At 40.6% G+C, this 18192-nt stretch overlaps 1 protein-coding gene across 5 annotated transcripts in view; it reads left to right on the forward strand.

The window, feature by feature from the left end:
- PARD3B (par-3 family cell polarity regulator beta) overlaps window positions 1-18192 on the forward strand; it is a 1515381-nt gene that overhangs the window by 365470 nt on the left and 1131719 nt on the right. For all 5 annotated transcript variants that reach the window (XM_056536585.1, XM_056536586.1, XM_056536589.1 and 2 more), the window contains one exon: window positions 3464-3573. In XM_056536585.1, the coding sequence (XP_056392560.1) occupies window positions 3464-3573 (110 nt within the window). The remainder of the gene's footprint in view (window positions 1-3463; window positions 3574-18192) is intronic.

The raw sequence follows: 18192 nt of genomic DNA on the forward strand, positions 1-18192 counted from the left end.
AATCTGGAAGGATTTTCCCATACCAACCAATCACAGCTCAGCTTTCATATTACCATGCTACGGATTCAGTCTCTCAAGGATGGTGACGGCTTTCTTGACCTCGAGGAGGATGAGGAAATTGATCAATTTAACGATGATACATTTGGAGCTGGAGAAATTGATGATGACTGGCGGGAGGAACACTAACATCTGGCAGAGATGGAAGAGAAGATACCCTCTTCTCACCGTTTGGCCAGAAGTATTTCTCCCATCCATGACCCACTAAGAGAACAACAAGAAGAGATGGAACACAGTCTTAGTTAACTCTTGAAGGAGATAGAAGAACCGTGGAACACAGACTACGTTATGATCGGGTATAAACTCTAGTATATAGGATTCCTCCTCAGATCTACGACCAATAAGAGGACCCTTACTGACAGAGGATATGAGCCCACTCTCTATACTACATGAGTATGAATTAGCTCCCATTCCTCCTTCAAACCGAGACAATGAACTAGCAAAACCACAGCCAACACAGGTGTTTTATTGACTGGAGGGGATCGCTCTTGAAGGCCTTCATACACTGATGTTCATACCCGTGAACCCATTACAGGTCTTCTGCTTCAATGAGTGAAAGAGTGGGTCTGCCATATCCAGCTTCTCCAGCTGCAGACCATTGACCCCCCCTACCTTAAAGACTTTTACCACAAAAATACCATTGTGTGAACTGTGCAGCATTTTTTCATTGAATTCAAAGTAAGAAAATTGCAAATGTAAATAACTTATTGACAGTAAGATATTCCTTTTAGAATATTTAGTGTGTAATATCGTAATTCCTGAAACTGGTCTTTGGTCTTTGCACCCCCCAAATTGTAAAGTGCTGCAGAATCTGTTGGCGCTCTACAATTAAATATTACTACCTATATTTTGAGGACTAAATCTACACCCCTTTAAGGCCAGAATCATATGTAGCATCCTGATCAGCACTTAAACCAAGAGCTGAACCAACACAGTGATTTTTCTTTTCTACTGTTAAATATAGGGAGGTAAAAACACACACAATCTTCTGGCTTCCTGAGCAAGTACAGCACTCACTTTCCAAAAAAAAATCAGATAGAAAAATCCTTTGCTTCAACATACCTTTTATACAGATCTGTTGCCATTTGGTGAACTGCAGACTACAGGCTGTTGTAAGGCCTTGTTAACACCATATTTTTGCATCATGTTAGATTATAATATCACCTTTTTATTTCTGAGACAAGTGTCAAGGAGGTTGCACCAAGCTGCTCAAGTGCCACAGCTGCTCAAGTATGACTCCCCCTCATCTTCCAGTCTCTCTTTGACTGACATACAGACCCATACATCAATCAAGGGGGGAGTGGAGGTAAGGTTTAATGAGGAAACTTGGCAGGCTGTGGCATATGAGTAGCTCAGCCCCACCTGCTTACAGGAGATATCCAGTGGTGAACAACTTATTCCCTATTCTAAGGATATGGGATAAGTTGCAGATCGCGGGGGGTCCGACCACTGGGGCCCCCCGCAATCTCCTGTACGGAGCCCCGACAGCCCGCGGGAAGGGGGCATGTCGACCTCCGCACAAAGCGGCGGCCGACTTGCCCCCTCAATACAACTCTATGGCAGAGCCGGAGCACTGCCTTCAGCAATCTCCGGCTCTGCCATAGAGATGTATTGAGGGGGCATGTCGGCCGCCTCATCGTGCGGTGGTCGACACCCGCTATCTGGCCGGAGAGCCTGACCCCCGTACAGAGAGATCACGGGGGGCCCCAGCGGTCGGACCCCCCTCGATCTCAAACTTATCCCCTATCCTTAGGATAGGGGATAAGTTTTTCACCACTGGACTACCCCTTTAAAATTATCCTATGGATAGGGGAACATTTATTAAGATAGGAGAACCCCTTTAACCCATTAAAGTGGTTATCTGGGCTTTTAAAATAGATGGCATATTTAAAGGGGGTCAGAGCATCTCTGCCAATAAGTATTTGAAGGGGCAGTGGCATAAATTCAAGTGCCACGGCGCATCAATGTTTACAGGTGCTAAGTCCCTAAAGTCGCTGTACTTTTACTACCAATGGTGCAAGATACTGCAGCATTGTCCCATTTAAATAGCTGGTCATTGGGAGTTCTTGGAGTCTGATCCCTGCCAATATATTTTTGTAGCCTGTTTGGGAAAACTCATATTCAAATTAAAGTAAAAAAATTACATCATCTAGGATTTACAAAAAAAAAATGCTGGTATGTTTTCATATGTGCAGAAAAGTATAAATACAAAATTATATTCGGTAGCACCCTTCTTATGTTTTTTTGGGGGGCATCTTTATATGGAACACTGACCTGTTGCTGTTCTTTATATAACCAGTATAGACCTGTTGTATCTGTATATGAGGTACAGGCTTGAGCACCCCTAATTGAGAGAGAGAAGAGGAGATTGAGAAAACGGCTATCATGATAATAAGATAATCAAATTTTTATCAATTATTTCACAAACTGGTCTTGCTTTATAAAGCAGCACATTTCTGGATAAGCATGATGCATTACACTTAAAATTCACAAACATATCCAGTAACACATGTTTGCTTCCTCTGTTATTCGCTGTCCACCTTTTGCATTTACATAAAAAAAAAAAAAACACTAATTTTCTCTGTCATTATGCAAACAAGCTGTCATACATACTGCAAAGCTACCAGTTAAGATAATGAAGCTCTTGAGCCTAAATGGAAAATTGTGATTTCTTTAATGAATTCACATCCATGGCGTGGCTACTGAAGTTATGATCATTGAATGCTAATTTGCACCATGTGGAGTTCAGATCCCACAAGCTCTCTTTAACTCTCTTTTAGTTCATTTCTGGATTACCAGCATTTGTTTCTTCAGCTGTCAATGTAAAATTTCTGTGAAGATCAATGATCAATATAAAAAAATACATAGACACAAGGTGCTGCCCCAATGTAATCCTCTTTTATGGGCTGCATGTAAGCACAGATGGTTATACTCTGTGTCTTGTCTGGAGCCTCCAGTAGAAAAGCTTTTTCAAGCCATAATGGATCGACTTTATCGGTCTCCATCTCTGCTTTCACATTAAATTATCTCAATTTGTTTTATTGGTATTTAATATATTCTTATGACTTGCACAGGTAGGTATTGGACGGCATTGGAAATTTTAAATGACTGTTGACCTTCTAACCACTAAAATGCTGTGGCTTAATCCATTTATTTTCTTTCTGCTACCTGACAGGTCCAGATGAGAAGCATTAACATTTACCAGACATCTTAAAAGAGATTTCCTATTAGACCCTGGGTCTCATGCTTGTTTTCTATAAAAAAAAAAAAAAAAAAAAAGAACATTTTGTCATGCTGTGAGCACAAGGCAGACAGTGAAAAATATTATTTTAGAAGTTGCTCTTTAGATATCAAAGCTTTGTCTGTTCACTTCTATGCACCTGATGGTCATCTGTTTTCTTTGTAGGAACCCCTCTTCTGGTCAGACGGAGTAGTGACCCTACAGTGGGACCAGTGGCAGATTTTCATCCAGGATCCTCTCATACTGCTGAGCAGAATATGAAACTTGCCATTCAGGTTAGTGTGAGTCAGGACATCCCTAACATGTTGGACTAAATGTAGTACTTATGATCTAACAAATCTTTCTCAATTATTGCTGTGTTTACGTACACAAATATATAACTTGGAACTTGCCTTTCTTTAGATCTAGTTACAGGGCTGGGACAAACCTTTAGAGAAGTAAGGCAGCTGACTATTTGTTGCAAGCACAGCAGTTACAACCATTGTAAAAGTGGATGATGGCTGTCAGAATCACCTTGTGTCAGAAATGATTTAAATGCAGAAATAGTCCACCTAAGATTCACCAGTATCTGCTTGAAAACTGATTTGAAATGGCGCTGGTGTAAACAGAGCCTTGACTATGATGGTGAGCAGTGTCTGAGGCTTATTTAGATTTTACATATTTTAATAGAGGTATTTCAGTAACAAAAAAGCAGAACAAACAGACTTCTAACAAAACACATTAAAGGGGTTATCCAGGAATAGAAAAACACAGCTAATTTCTTTCAAAAACAGCTCCCCATTTGTCTCTAGGTTGTGTGTGGTTTTACAACTTGGCTCCATTTACTTCAATGAAACTAAGCTACAGAACCACGTCCAACCTGGAGACAGAGGGGGAGCGGTTTTTGAAAGAAAGTAGTTCTGATTTTCTATTTCTGGATAACCCCTTTAAGTTAGGCTTTTCTTACTGGTAGTTTTCATAGGATCTATATTTGTAAACCTAATGGAACAGAGTTCAATGCCAGTATAAACAAACAGCTGTGTCCTTTCTTAAAGGAAATCTGTCACCAGTGTCACCTGCACTAAACTGATGGTACCGACGTGACACTGATGACCGGTACTCACCTTAACTTTTAGAGGCTACAACAGAAACTTTGTAGCTGAGGCTACAACACAAACTTTTTGTAGTGAGATTTTACTTTTTAGGGCATGTTCCCACCTGGCGTAAACACAGCATATTTCATGCTGCGCAAAATCTGAAGAAGCAGCGGGAAATACACTGCGTATCCCTCGCTCACCATACACACAAGGCTTTACGGCGGCAGCCCTATGTCTCCAGTGAGTTTTGGAGGCGGGGCCGTGTGCCGGCAGGACTGTGACGTGCAGCTTCACCTCCAAATCTCCACCTTACATAGTTTGTAAGGTGGAAAAGAAGACGAGAGTCCATTGAGTTCAACCTAAGACAACAATTTCACTAGCAATCTATGACTAACTGGTGGTGTAAGAAAAGTCACCTCTGTTTTATGAACTCTGATATACTGAAGAGAACATATGGGAGTCAGGTGTCTGGGCCCTTGTCTCGCTGCCCTTTTGCACATAAAGGACAATGATTAGGAGCTTTAATCATTAATTTGTTTATTTTTTTGCTCACCACTGTGCACATCCCTTCCAGTCTGAACCAACATGTGGTTTATTTTCTGTCTTCCTCTTGGGAGGGAACCTGTCACTCACTGGGATATAACTGTGCCAGGCCACCAGAATTCAATGCACCCCAGACGACAGATGGCCTCGGCTTTCACACTGACCTTCATGCTGGCTGTGTTTATAGCTCCATCACCTCCTTCCCCATCTCTGCACCTCTGAGACAGTCAGTCTCTCAAACCAGCTGCTTGCAATGCATTTGAATTCATCTGCATCCCCAGGGCTGTAAACACTACCCCAGCAGCATTCTGTAGCATTTCCAAACAGAATCATTTGTCCAAACCAGGATTTCACATATCATTCAGCCAGCTTTGAGATAGTACACTACAACTGACCACGATTAACCTGTTCTTTACTAGGGAATAACTGTCTGTAAGCAGTTCTGGTATTAGTTTTTACATTCTTATTGATTGCGGGTTAGTATAACATGTTTCACAATTCGCCATGTAGGGATGCAAGTTAAAATGGCATACTGAAAATTGTACTACAAAATTGTGAATCTGCAGAAAGAATCCTTCCTCAAGTAAGACTTGTGTGCCACAACATATGTGAAGCCTGCCAACAATTATTGTCAAAGAGACTCTGCTGGATATTCTCTGTAGAGAATATTCCATATTGAATTTTTTTCAGCAAGACTTCTGCTTTCTGTGCTCGAGATTTCCATCACAGAAATAGTCTGGCAGTGTCTCTGGCTCCTTTTTAAAGGGGTTATCCAGGCATAGAAAAACATAGATGCTCTATTTCAGAAACAGCACTACTCTTGTCCTCAGTTTCTGTGTGGTATTGCAAATCAGTCTCATTGAAGTGAATGGAGCAGAGAAGAAATAGCACAATTTGAGGACAGGTGTGGCGCTGTTTTTGGAAGATAGCATTTATACGTTTCTACTCCTAGATAACCATTTTAACATTGAAATAGCATACTTTTCTGGTTGTGCTGAGCATGTGTGTTTCTAGAGGGATAGGGATGAAAAAAAATACATGTTGGCAGCTAGATATTTTATGCCTATGGCTGGCTTTAGTTTTCAGTTGGCAAAGGCCGGGATAAAATATTTTATGATACATACAAGACTTGGCATAAGTAACAGCATGGTTAATAAGGACTTATGTATCAATTTCTATGTATGTATCAGGCTTTAGTAATTATTATTATTAATAATACTAATAATAATTGTTATTATTATTACATTCTGCAGTATAATATACAGATACAAGAAACTTTTGTGACCTTAATCTTTAAACTAACCCTACAAAACCTTTTTGCAGTCCTGTAATGTTAGGCTGAATTGCAGTGTCTGACAACTGCTTTTTATTGTATAGCCCGATGGCTAAATTCCTACTACGGTACATGATAGCTTGTATTGTGCTACAACTGAGCAATTCTATTCAATGGTCTGCACAATCTCCTGCAGAATGAATGCTATGTGAGTTATCAATGTCTATTGTTACTAGCTGGAATGTGGTAGCCAGGGTGCTGTCCATGTAAGATAACCAGTGTTTTTTTGTTTGTTTTGTTTTTAATCTCTTAAGAACATAAAAGAGACAGACTCCTCACATAACATGATATACCTCCACAAAAGTAACAACAAATGACCCTTATCGCTTTATATAATATAGAAACATTTGTCGGATGAAAGTCTGGTATAAAATGTGTATATTTGCCGTAAAAGCTGTGGTTAAAGCAACATGTTCATATATATATATATATATATATATATATATATATATATATATATATATATATATATACACATAGTTCCTAAGGTGAGTTTTTCAGTAAATGTAAAATATATATAAATGAAAATCTGACCCTATTGCAACTTTGTACAGCATTCATTCTACTGATGATTTTTTTTAATGCTCTGCTCTTAAAATATTATTATAATAGAAATTTGTTATATGTGAGTCACTTCTTAATGTGATGCTATACCATTATTTAGTTCTAATTTGCAACATGCTGCAGTTGTCTTTGGTGTGTGTGTGTGTGGGGGGAAGGATCACCCCAGTATCACCCCAGTATCACCCCAGTATCATCCCAGTATCATCCCAGTATCATCCCAGTATCATCCCAATATCATCCCAGTATCATCCCTGTGCCTTTATCTTTATAGAAGTAGGCCCTTGCCCAGTGGCTGTGTCAGGACCAAGTGATTTTGTGATGACAGAAAGTTGAAGGCAATTTCATTTATTATTCTCTTAATAAGCACAGCTCTCGTGTAAATAATCTAAAAGGGGGTATTTGGCTGAAAGCATGGACACCTGGGGCACTATTCTGTAAAGTGTTTTATGAAGACAGATTGGTGCTGTCTGAACGACTTGGACAAGCATAATAATTGAAGCCGAGTGTTGTATTTGTCTGACATTTCCTCTGCATTGCAACAGAGCCAAAATGACATATTGTGGTAGTAATGGGCTGTGATGGCATATCATGCCATCTCTTTGTCCAGAGGCTTCTGCCAGTCCAGTGGGTGAAATTGTTTTAGTAGGAGACAGGAATATTGCTTAGGGCGACATTTGCTTTCAGACTTCTACATTTGACTGAACCATTTTTTCCTATTGGAGAACTGTCTTCTGGAGAGCTAAATATATGCACTTCAGGTTGGCATTCATTTTAAGAAGAAACTATTGAGAAAGATGAATGCCTTTATTAAAAATGCCAGTTATTTATGAAAAAAACAAAACAAAGATCCTATCATTTGGCCACTTGCTTCTTATTGTTAGAAGACTTTTAATTTTCTCAGAGTTACTATGCATTGGCTAGTTATAGGCCCATTCACTTTTGGTGCTTAGCAGCATATGGTTAGGTGGAGGTTACTGAGCCATAAGTGCCTTTTGAGAGAAAAACAAAAAGCCATCTTTTATGATTAAGCTATATTGTTTTCAGCAGTGGCATTTCTAAAGTGACAGGCAAACAGATGTAGATCACGTGGCTCTTACAGATTTCTCCTCTTCTCCTGTTGAAACTTTACTTGGCAAAATATTCACATTTCACCAGATGGAAGAATATTATCCTTGCTTGACAGAGCCAGCGCAAAAGCAGCCACATTTATTGCCTGCTTTTTACTATGCTTGTATTACGATTAATACTGTTGTCATTATAATTAAACAAGGCTAGTAAGGATGGGAGCAGTAACAACGAGAGAATATTTGACAGAGAGAGAACTCTCATCTAAAGCACAAAAAGAGAACCATCAATATATATTTCCTGCTTATTTTTCATAGTTGTATTACTGTACCTCAGTACTAATTTCAAATAAAGGCTAATGGCATCACCTATGCGAAACAATCCCTTATTTGTCCACCGAGAGAAAGCCAGCGAGACCATGCCAGGAGGAAATTTTGGATTACGCAATGGTGGCGCCACCGGGGTATGGATTGATTGTAGAGGGAATATATTGCAAAGGCTATCCCATAATTGTAGCGATTGCAATAAAATAGGAGAGAGGACTGAGGGCCTTTCCTTAGCTGGGAGCCAATGTAAAAGTTATATAGGGACGGTGGGTGCAGGTAACTGTTCACTTGCAACCCATTGTGGGCTAGAGTGGTGTATGTGAAACTGGGTAAGCTGACCCAGCCTCGCTGCTTGATAATATTTCTTGAGGTTTGGGACTCCTAAGCCCCGCTTTTTCTTTTCTATATGTAGCACAAATTTTTTCACAGTGAGTTATTTTGTGTAATTTTTGTGCGTTTTTTTTGATAAAGCAAAAAGCAAGTAGGGTAGTTTTTGTGTATTGTGGAATGCATTTTGTAGTGGATACTAATTTATCATGTGCATTTTTTTAGTTCAGACACATTTTTTTGGCGCAAATGTTTTTTTTACGGAAAAATACACCATAAAAAAAGGACACATAGGAAAGTTTTCTACTGAGATAGGCGGGGGATGCAGGAGCCATCCCTCAACACGGCTAAACTACAACTACTCTCATCATGGGACAGAGTCTGTCCCATGATGGGAGTAGCTGTAGTACCGCAGCGCTGACTAATGGCACTTGTACATTCCCCGGCTGCGGGACTATTTTGGGACAGTTAGGACTACTACTCCCATCATGGACAGACTCTGACGGCTCCTGTATACAGCTGTCACATTTCATAATCCCCACCGCTGGGAGACGGGAGCACTGATTTGTTAATAGCTTTTCACCAATCAGAGCTGCATGTGCCGCTGGCATCTTAACTTAATATATGCAGATTGCAGCAGGTCTCTGGAGAATGACCCAATGCGACCTGCTCCTCAGCCCCTGGACTATAACTCTCATCATGGGCAGAGTATATCCATGATGGGATTAGTAGTCTCAAAAGATTCCCGCAGCCGGGGGAAGTGCCATTCCTCAACGCTGCCGTGCTACAACTACTTCCATCATGGGACAGACTCTGTTTCATGATGGGAGTAATAGTCCAGGGGCAGAGGGACAGATCGAAAGAGGGTCTCACTCCTGAGACCCCTGCGACCTTTACTGCTCTGCCCCCTAGTGATGACATCATTAGGTGCAGAGCTACACTGTCTAGGCCTGACTCTGTTCTCATTATGTGTTTTGCATAGGGACAGAGCCTTAATGGCAGTGTGCTCCCAAACAGGGAAACTCCAGCTGTTGCTTATCTACAACCTCCCCATGATGGGAGTCGTAGTTTAGCAACAATTGGAGGCTCCCTGTTTGGAAACACGCCGCATTATGTGCTCTCTCCCAGGGGAGAGCGCAAAAAATGTACTAACCCATTTTTCGGGTTTTTCTTTTCTTCTCATTTGAGATACGTGAATGTGGAGGACTACGTCAGATTCTTTGGACTGCAACAATTACCAGTGTTTCTTTCATTTCAATAAAATGGTTAATGAGGGCTGTAGGGCAGTATTTAAAAAAATTCTATGTTTTTTTATAATTGAATTTACAGCCTTAGTAGTGGAAGTCATCTTGTAGACAGAATCCATTACTAAGCCGGGGCTTAGCCTTAGCCCCAAAACAGCTAGTGCTAACCCCCAATTATTACGCCGGTACCCACCACCACTGGGGTTCCCGGGAAGAGCCGGTACTAACAGGCATGGAGGGTCAAATATGGCGCTCCTGGGCCTAGGCGGTAACAGGCTGGTATTATTTAACCTGGGGAGGACCAGTAACAATGGTCCTTGTCCACCCTGCTAACATCAAGCTGTTGCTGCTTGGTTGGTATCTGGCTGATACTGAAAATAGGGTGAATTCTATGCGTTGTTTTTTTTTTCTTCTTTAAATAAGTAAAAAACGTGTGTGGTTCCCCCTATTTTCCGTATCAGCCAGATACCAACCAAGCAGTAACAGCCTGAAGTTACCAGGGTGGGTGAGGACCATTATACTGGCCCTTCCCAGCCTAAATAACACCAGCCTGTTACCGCCTAGGCCCAGGAGTGCCATTTTTGACACTCTGGGCCTGTTGATACCGGCTCTTCCTGGCAACACTTTTTCCAGTGGGTACCGGGGTGATAATTAGGGGTTAGCGCTAGTTGTTTTGGGGCCAAGCCCCAGCTTAGTAATGGATTCCGTCTACAAGACGGCTTCCACTACTAAGCCTGAAAATTCTATTATAAAAAACAACACAGTGAAAATAAAATTATTTTCGAAAACACTCCCCCACATCCCTCGTTAACCCTTTTATTGACATTAAAAAAAAAACACTGGTCATCGTCGCAATCCACCGAGTCTGATGTAGTCCTCTGCATTCATGTATCTGAAATGAGAAGAGAAAAAAAAAAAATAGGTTAGTACATTTTTGGCGATCTCCCCTGGGGAGTTGCCCCCCATACTGCAGTGTGTTCCTAAACAGGGAGCCTCCAATTGTTTATGTGTGCCTACTGTATCCTGTATATACAGTCATCTATACATGATAGTGCACAAAGACTTAACCCACGCTGCTGCTGTGAAGTTCTGGGTTAACACTTTTGTATACTATACAGCCGGTGGAGGTAAGTAGTGATGCTCTGCACCCTGTATATTCTATACATCACTCCTTACACTCTGTGGGCCGGGCACTCTGCATCTGACCCATGGAGTGGTACCCTGAAAACAGTAAAAAAATTGCCATGGGATACAAAAAATCACTGTTTTAACACACCAGCAAAAATGTTAGAAAAACTGACAAAACGCAGGAAAAGACTGTGACCGTTTTTCTGGCGTTTTTGCTGATGGACAAAAAAACCTCAATGGAATCTGAGCCTCAAAGCAATACAGGGTGGGCCATTTATATGGATACACCTTAATAAAATGGGAATGGTTTTTGATATTAACTTCCTGTTTGTGGCACATTAGTATATGTGAGGGGGGAAACTTTTCAAGATGGTTGGTGACCATGGCGGCCATTTTGAAGTCGGCCATTTTGAATCCAACTTTTTGGGACATTCACAAGAAAAACAATGATGTGCTTGGTTTTAACATAACTTTATTCGTTCATGAGTTATTTACAAGTTTCTGACCACTTATAAAATGTGTTCAATGTGCTGCCCATTGTGTTGGATTGTCAATGCAACCCTCTTCTCCCACTCTTCACACACTGATAGCAACACTGCAGGAGAAATGCTAGCACAGTCTTCCAGTATCCGTAGTTTCAGGTGCTGCAGAATGGGCAAAACAAAAATTGGAACAGGACCCTCAGTTTGCGCAGAAGATTTTGTTCAGTGATGAGGCAAACTTTTATGTGAATGGTGAAGTTAGCAAACAAAACCACCGCTATTGGTCTGACACTAACCCACATTGAATAGATCCCTCCAAGACTGTTGGAACACAAAAATTGATGGTATGGTGTGGTATATGGGGTACAAAGATAGTGGGGCCATTCTTCATCAATGGAAACCTCAAGGCCACTGGATATGCAAAATTGCTACATGATGATGTGTTTCCCTCTTTATGCACTGAAGCTGGCACATTCCCTGAGTTTTTCCAGCAAGATGGTGCACCACCACATTATGGGTGTCAGGTCCGAGCATTCCTAGATGAACAGTTTCCTGGAAAGTGGATTGGTCATCGTGGGCCAGTTGAATGGCCCCCAAGGTCTCCCGATCTTACCCCCTTAGACTTTTATCTTTGGGGTCATCTGAAGGCAATTGTCTATACTGTGAAGATACGAGATGTGCAGCACCTGAAACTACGGATACTGGAAGCCTGTGCTAGCATTTCTCCTGCGGTGTTGCTATCAGTGTGTGAAGAGTGGCAGAAGAGGGTTGCATTGACAATTCAACACAATGGGCAGTAGGTTGAACACATTTTATAAGTGGTCAGAAACTTGTAAATAACTCATGAAAGAATAAAGTTACGTTAAAACCAAGCACATCATTGTTTTTCTTGTGAAATTCCCAATAAGTTTGATGTGTCACATGACCCTCTTCCTATTGAAAAAACAAAAGTTGGATTCAAAATGGCCGACTTCAAAAATAGAACTATGTGAAAATTAGAACGTTGCACCAAATTTAGACCAAACAAAACGATCTACAAAAAACTTTTACCTAGAGCATTTGCCACCCGGGGCGGACCCTTTGTTTGGCAACCGCCCCCCCCCCCCCCTCTCCACCTGGGGCGGACCCTGTGTTTGCCCCTCATGCCTCCCAACCCAAGAAAGAAAGTAAAACATGCACAAACTTTTTTTTATGTTTTCAATAATATTTATTGCACAAATGTAAGAGTTTTGCAGAAGGGGACCAGGACAGGGGTTTTGTAGAAAGGGACTGTTGAAAAACTTCTAGAAAACTCCTGCCCTTCCCCTGTCTACAAATCCTTGGTCTTCCCCCTTCTAGAAAACCCTTGCCCTTTATTTCCCCTTATACAAAAACCCTGCACCCCTATTCCATAAAGCTCCTACACATAAAAACCTGCACACCCCCTTAATAAAAAAAAAAAAACTAAACAAAAAAAAAACATCTGAACATCCTCATTTATTGGAATCCCTTGATAAAATAAAACCCAGCACACTCCCTTAATAAAATAAAACCCTGCACCCCCTTAATAAAATAAAACCCTGCACCCACTTAATAAAATAAAACCCTGCACCCCCTTAATAAAATAAGACCCATGCACACACCCTTAATAAAATCCAATAACCCCCTAAATAAAACCCCTTAATAAAACCCCTTAACCCCCCCCCCTTAATAAAACCCCTTAAACTTCCCCCTTAATAAAATAAAACCCTGCACCCCCTTAAAAAGAAAAATCACATTCCATCAGCACCAATCAAATCCGAATCCCCATCAATAAAATGAACAAATCCTGCACCCTCCCTTCGCCTCTCTAATTACACCCCCTCCCTCCCCCAATTACACCCCTCCCTCCCCCCCTTAATTATACCCCCTCCCTCTCCCCCCTTAATTACACCCCCCCCCCTTTAAAGGGGTATTCCAGGAATTGTTTTTATTTGACTATGCTACAGGGGCTGTAAAGTTCATAATATAGTGTCTTTACCTGTGTGTGACAGTTTTCTCACAATTCTTCTGTGAATTTCACCACAATACTTATTTTTAACAGCATACAAAATTACTCTAGTCTCTGATTTTTCCCAGCTTGCAATGCGGTCGAGACCTGACTCACTAGTCAGCTGATGACAGGGAGCCTGTCTGCTTCAATGGGTGGAGAGAGCAATCTGCAAGTAATGCAACAGCTGGATGCATCCTGATTGAAAACCACAGGTCTGCAGCTCATTTATGTTTCAATGGGTGGGGTAGCTGATGCAGATGCAGGCGTCAGGCGGAAAAGCGGTGCGGTCGCGGTGCAACAGTGGATGGGTGGGGACACCCCCCTTGTGAGTGACACCCGGGGCGGGCCGCCCTCATACCCCCCCCCCCCCCCCCCGCCTGTGTCCTTACTGCTCTCACAGTAGTTTTTAGTTAATGTTGCTTCCTGCCTCGGGCTGCTGGGACCCTCTTTGATTTTTATAATGTGTTCCTTGAAGAAAGACAAAAAGACACAGAGTCTTCTCTTTCTTTGTGCAGATGGTATTACAGCCTGCACACTGACATTGAAAAGGGCTTGTACTACAGAAATTAGGCTGTCTAAAGAACGGTTCTGCAGACTAACAGTTTTGACCTCTTAAAACCTCAATCTTTGTAGGTACTTTAATGTCTCAAACTAGTATTGTTACCACAGGAAGTAAAATGCAGCCGTTGTTGCATAATGCATTCCTGTTTACTTATAACATTATGGACAAATAGTAGAGTCTCTTTAGACTTTGGTGTTACTTAATGTATCTTTATTACAGGGATCACATTCTTTGTTAGCCGGGTTGTTTGGATCCTGCAGAGATTTAAGATGAGCTGTTCTACAGACCAACATTTATAGTAGCCTGTATTATGTCACCTGAGTGGATCGCTTAACCCCTTAATGACAATGGATGTAAATGTACGTCATATTGGGCTGGTACTTGGTGTACCAGGACTTACAGTTACGTCATGTGCATGCCCGCAAGCAACGGAGGGGGTGCTCGCGTCATGCACGGCAGGTCCCAGCAGACCAGAGCAGAAGATCACCGATAACAGTGATCAATCCTATGCCTATGCATAGCACTGAACAGTATTAGCAATTTAATGATTATTAAAGATAGTCCCCTATGGGGACATAATGATTTAAAAATAAAAGTAAAATAAAGTTAAAAAAAAAGTTGAAAAAAACATTTGAAAAATAATTATGTATATACTGTACTCTGTTCACATTATACATTGCCTCATGTTGCTGATTGATGTTATTTAATTTTGTAGCCCTGATTTATTATTGTAAAGTCGGCCTGTTTTGTCGAGTTGTGCACCAAAATGTCTTGCATTGCGCCACAAATTGTGTCTGCACCAGAATTTGGACCAAAAATTTACAAAAAACTCGACCAACTCTCCATTTCACTTAGAAAACCCGGAAAAGGGGGCATAGCCACCGTGAAAGGGGGCATGACTGCCAAAAAGGGACGTGTTTCCAACATTTTGTAAAAATCACAATGTATTTACTGATTATTCAGTTTATTCACCAATGTAAAAAGTATGGACAACACGTTTCAAAGGATGGGACCACCTCTTCTTCAGGTCCAATGATTGGACCTGATGAAGAGGGGGTCCCACCCCTTAAAACGTGTTGTCCATACTTTTTACATTGGTGAATAAACTGAATAATCAGTAAATACATTGTGATTTTTACAAAATGTTGGAAACACGTCCCTTTTTGGCAGTCATGCCCCCTTTCACGGTGGCTATGCCCCCTTTTCCGGGTTCTTAGTTATTTGTTGCTTAGGAAAGGCTAAGGAGTAAGCTGAAATGTTGCTGCTTGTTACACATTAGTATAGAATAAATCCTCAGTCACTTTTTTTCATCTTACTTTGGAGTGCTGTTCTTGACTTTGTTTTTTTTTGGGTACAAACCCATAATCATTGATTTCCTTTTTATGGCAATAAAAGGGTCAGAAATAAAAGAAAACCAATATGGATGCATAAAAATGTTAAGGGGGCAATAAATGACAAAAATAAAGCATTTAAATTACTAAAACAGGACAGCAGTGAAGAAGCATTAAAACTCTATAGAGAAAAATGTAAAATATGTAAAAAACAGATAAAAGCCCCAAAAATAGAGACAGAAAGACTCATTGCCAAAGAGAGTAAAATTAACACCGAAATGTTCTTTAACCCCTTAAGGACTCAGCCCATTTTGGCCTTAAGGACTCAGACAATTTAATTTTTACGTTTTCATTTTTTCCTCCTCGCCTTCTAAAAATCATAACTCTTTTATATTTTCATCCACAGAGTAGTATGAGGGCTTGTTTTTTGCACGACCAGTTGTCCTTTGTAATGACATAACTCATTATATCATAAAATGTATGGCGCAACCAAAAAACACTATTTTTGTGTGGAAATTAAAAAGAAAAACGCAATTTTGCCAATTTTGGAAGGTTTCGTTTTCACGCCGTACAATTTATGGTAAAAATGACATGTGTTCTTTATTCTTAGGTTCAATATGATTAAAATGATACCCATTATAACATACTTTTCTATTATTGTTGCGCTTAAAAAAATCACAAACTTTTTAACCAAATTAGTACGTTTATAATCCCTTTATTTTGATGACCTCTAACTTTTTTATTTTCCGTATAATCGGCGGTATGTGGGCTCATTTTTTGCGCCATGATCTGTACTTTTTTTTGATACCACATTTGCATATAAAAAACTTTTAATACATTTTTTATAATTTTTTTTTTAATAAAATGTATTAAAAAAGTAGGAATTTTGGAATTTTTTTTTTCGTTCACGCCGTTCACCGTACGGGATCATTAACATTTTATTTTAATAGTTCGGACATTTACGCACGAGGCGATACCAAATATGTCTATAAAAAATTTTTTTTACGCTTTTTGGGGTTAAAATAGGAAAAAACGGACGTTTTACTTTTTTATTGGGGGAGGGGATTTTTCACTTTTTTTTTACTTTTACATTTTTTTTTAAACTTGAATAGTTCCCATAGGGGACTATTCATAGCAATATAATGATTGCTAATACTGATCTGCTCTATGTATAGGACATAGAACAGATCAGTGTTATCTGCTATCTTCTGCTCTGGTCTGCTCGATCTCAGACCAGAGCAGGAGACGCCGGGAGCCGGACGGAGCAGCGCTGCGGGCGATCGGATCATTCATTCAAATCGCGCACTGCCGCAGATGCCGGGATCTGTATTGATCCCGGCACCTGAGGGGTTAATGGCGGACGCCCGCGAGATCGCGGGCGTCGGCCATTGCCGGCGGGTCCATGGCTGCGATCAGCAGCCGGGATCAGCCGCGCATGACACGGCATCGCTCCGATGCCCGCGGTTATGCACAGGACATAAATGTACGTCCTGGTGCGTTAAGTACCACCGCACCAGGACGTACATTTACGTCCTGCGTCCTTAAGGGGTTAAAGCGTACCTGTCATAGTGCAAAAAAAAAGAAAAAAAGTGATATGTTACTCAGGACCCAATCCTGATCATGTGCATATCATTTTTATGTGTCTCGGACCTATATATCCAGAGATAAAAGCATTTATCTGCTGGTGAGTTACTTTTTCATTGTGCAGGCTGGAGGGGGCGTGTCAGTCTGTCTCCCTCACAGGAGAAAGCCTGTGCAGTCAGCCAATCAGTACTCTCTACTCTGTAACCCTTTCCTCTCTGGTTTTGTGCTGTGTCATGTTACACAGAGAAAGATACTTGGAGCTTGCCTGCAGTAATCAGAAGACATTATGGTGAATTCATAACAGGATAAAATGTATAAATATAAGAATAGATCTTTATAAAATTAGTGCAAGGATTTTTTAGATAAAAGTACAGCATTTATATGAATACATGTTCTATCTGTTTTATCTTCTCCTAGTAAAGCTGGATGCTAATCAGCATAGCTGTCACTATGTGTGTCATTCATCTTTCACAGACTCCTGAATGTCTGATCAACTTCTTTGTCATTCAGGAGTCCGAGAAAGCTTTGACTATTTCAGCATGCTTGGAGTTGTAGTTTAGTAACAACTGAAGCTGCAATGTTTGTAAATAACTGTGTTAGAGCAGTGTTGCCTCCAGCTGTTTTAAAACTACGGCTCCCAGCATGTCCACACATCCTTTATCTGTAGTTTTGCATACACAATAGAAATCTCCTATTCTGGATACCGGTATGCTTTACGGCGGGTATCCAGTATGCTGTAAAATCTAGACTAGTCTGTCTGGCTAAAGGACAGGTTACCCCTAGGGTGGCTATTTTGAGCTTGAATTTCAGGTGAAAATGTAAAAAATTATTTAACAGGTGTATATTGTGAAATGTCATATTACAATACAGAAATTTAGGTGCACTACTGTGGTAGATGTATACAATGACATTGGCTAATCCCTCAACACTGATGTTAAAATTGAGACATTCGCCAGTGTATCCTTATTATAATGAGTCCTGCAATATATGAAAAGTTTTTAACAATGACAGTGCCTCTTTAACTATATAAATAGCAAAAAGGTCAAGAATTAAAGTGTAGGCCCTTTAAAGTGTAGGAAGAAATTATAAATGGGAATCAGGAAAAAACAAATATATTAAACAAATTCTTCTCCACTGTATTCACTGAGGAATTTGAAATGCCAGGGGAAATACCGTGTGATAAGGTAAACTCCCCAGTACAGGTCACCTGTCTAACCCAGGAAGAAGTACAGATCACCAGACAAATCACCAGGTCCGGATGGCCTTCACCTCCGTGTTCTAAAGGAATTAATTAATGTAATAGACAGACCCCTATTTT

This window comes from Hyla sarda, chromosome 8 (assembly GCF_029499605.1).
Source record: "Hyla sarda isolate aHylSar1 chromosome 8, aHylSar1.hap1, whole genome shotgun sequence".
NCBI lineage: Eukaryota > Metazoa > Chordata > Amphibia > Anura > Hylidae > Hyla > Hyla sarda.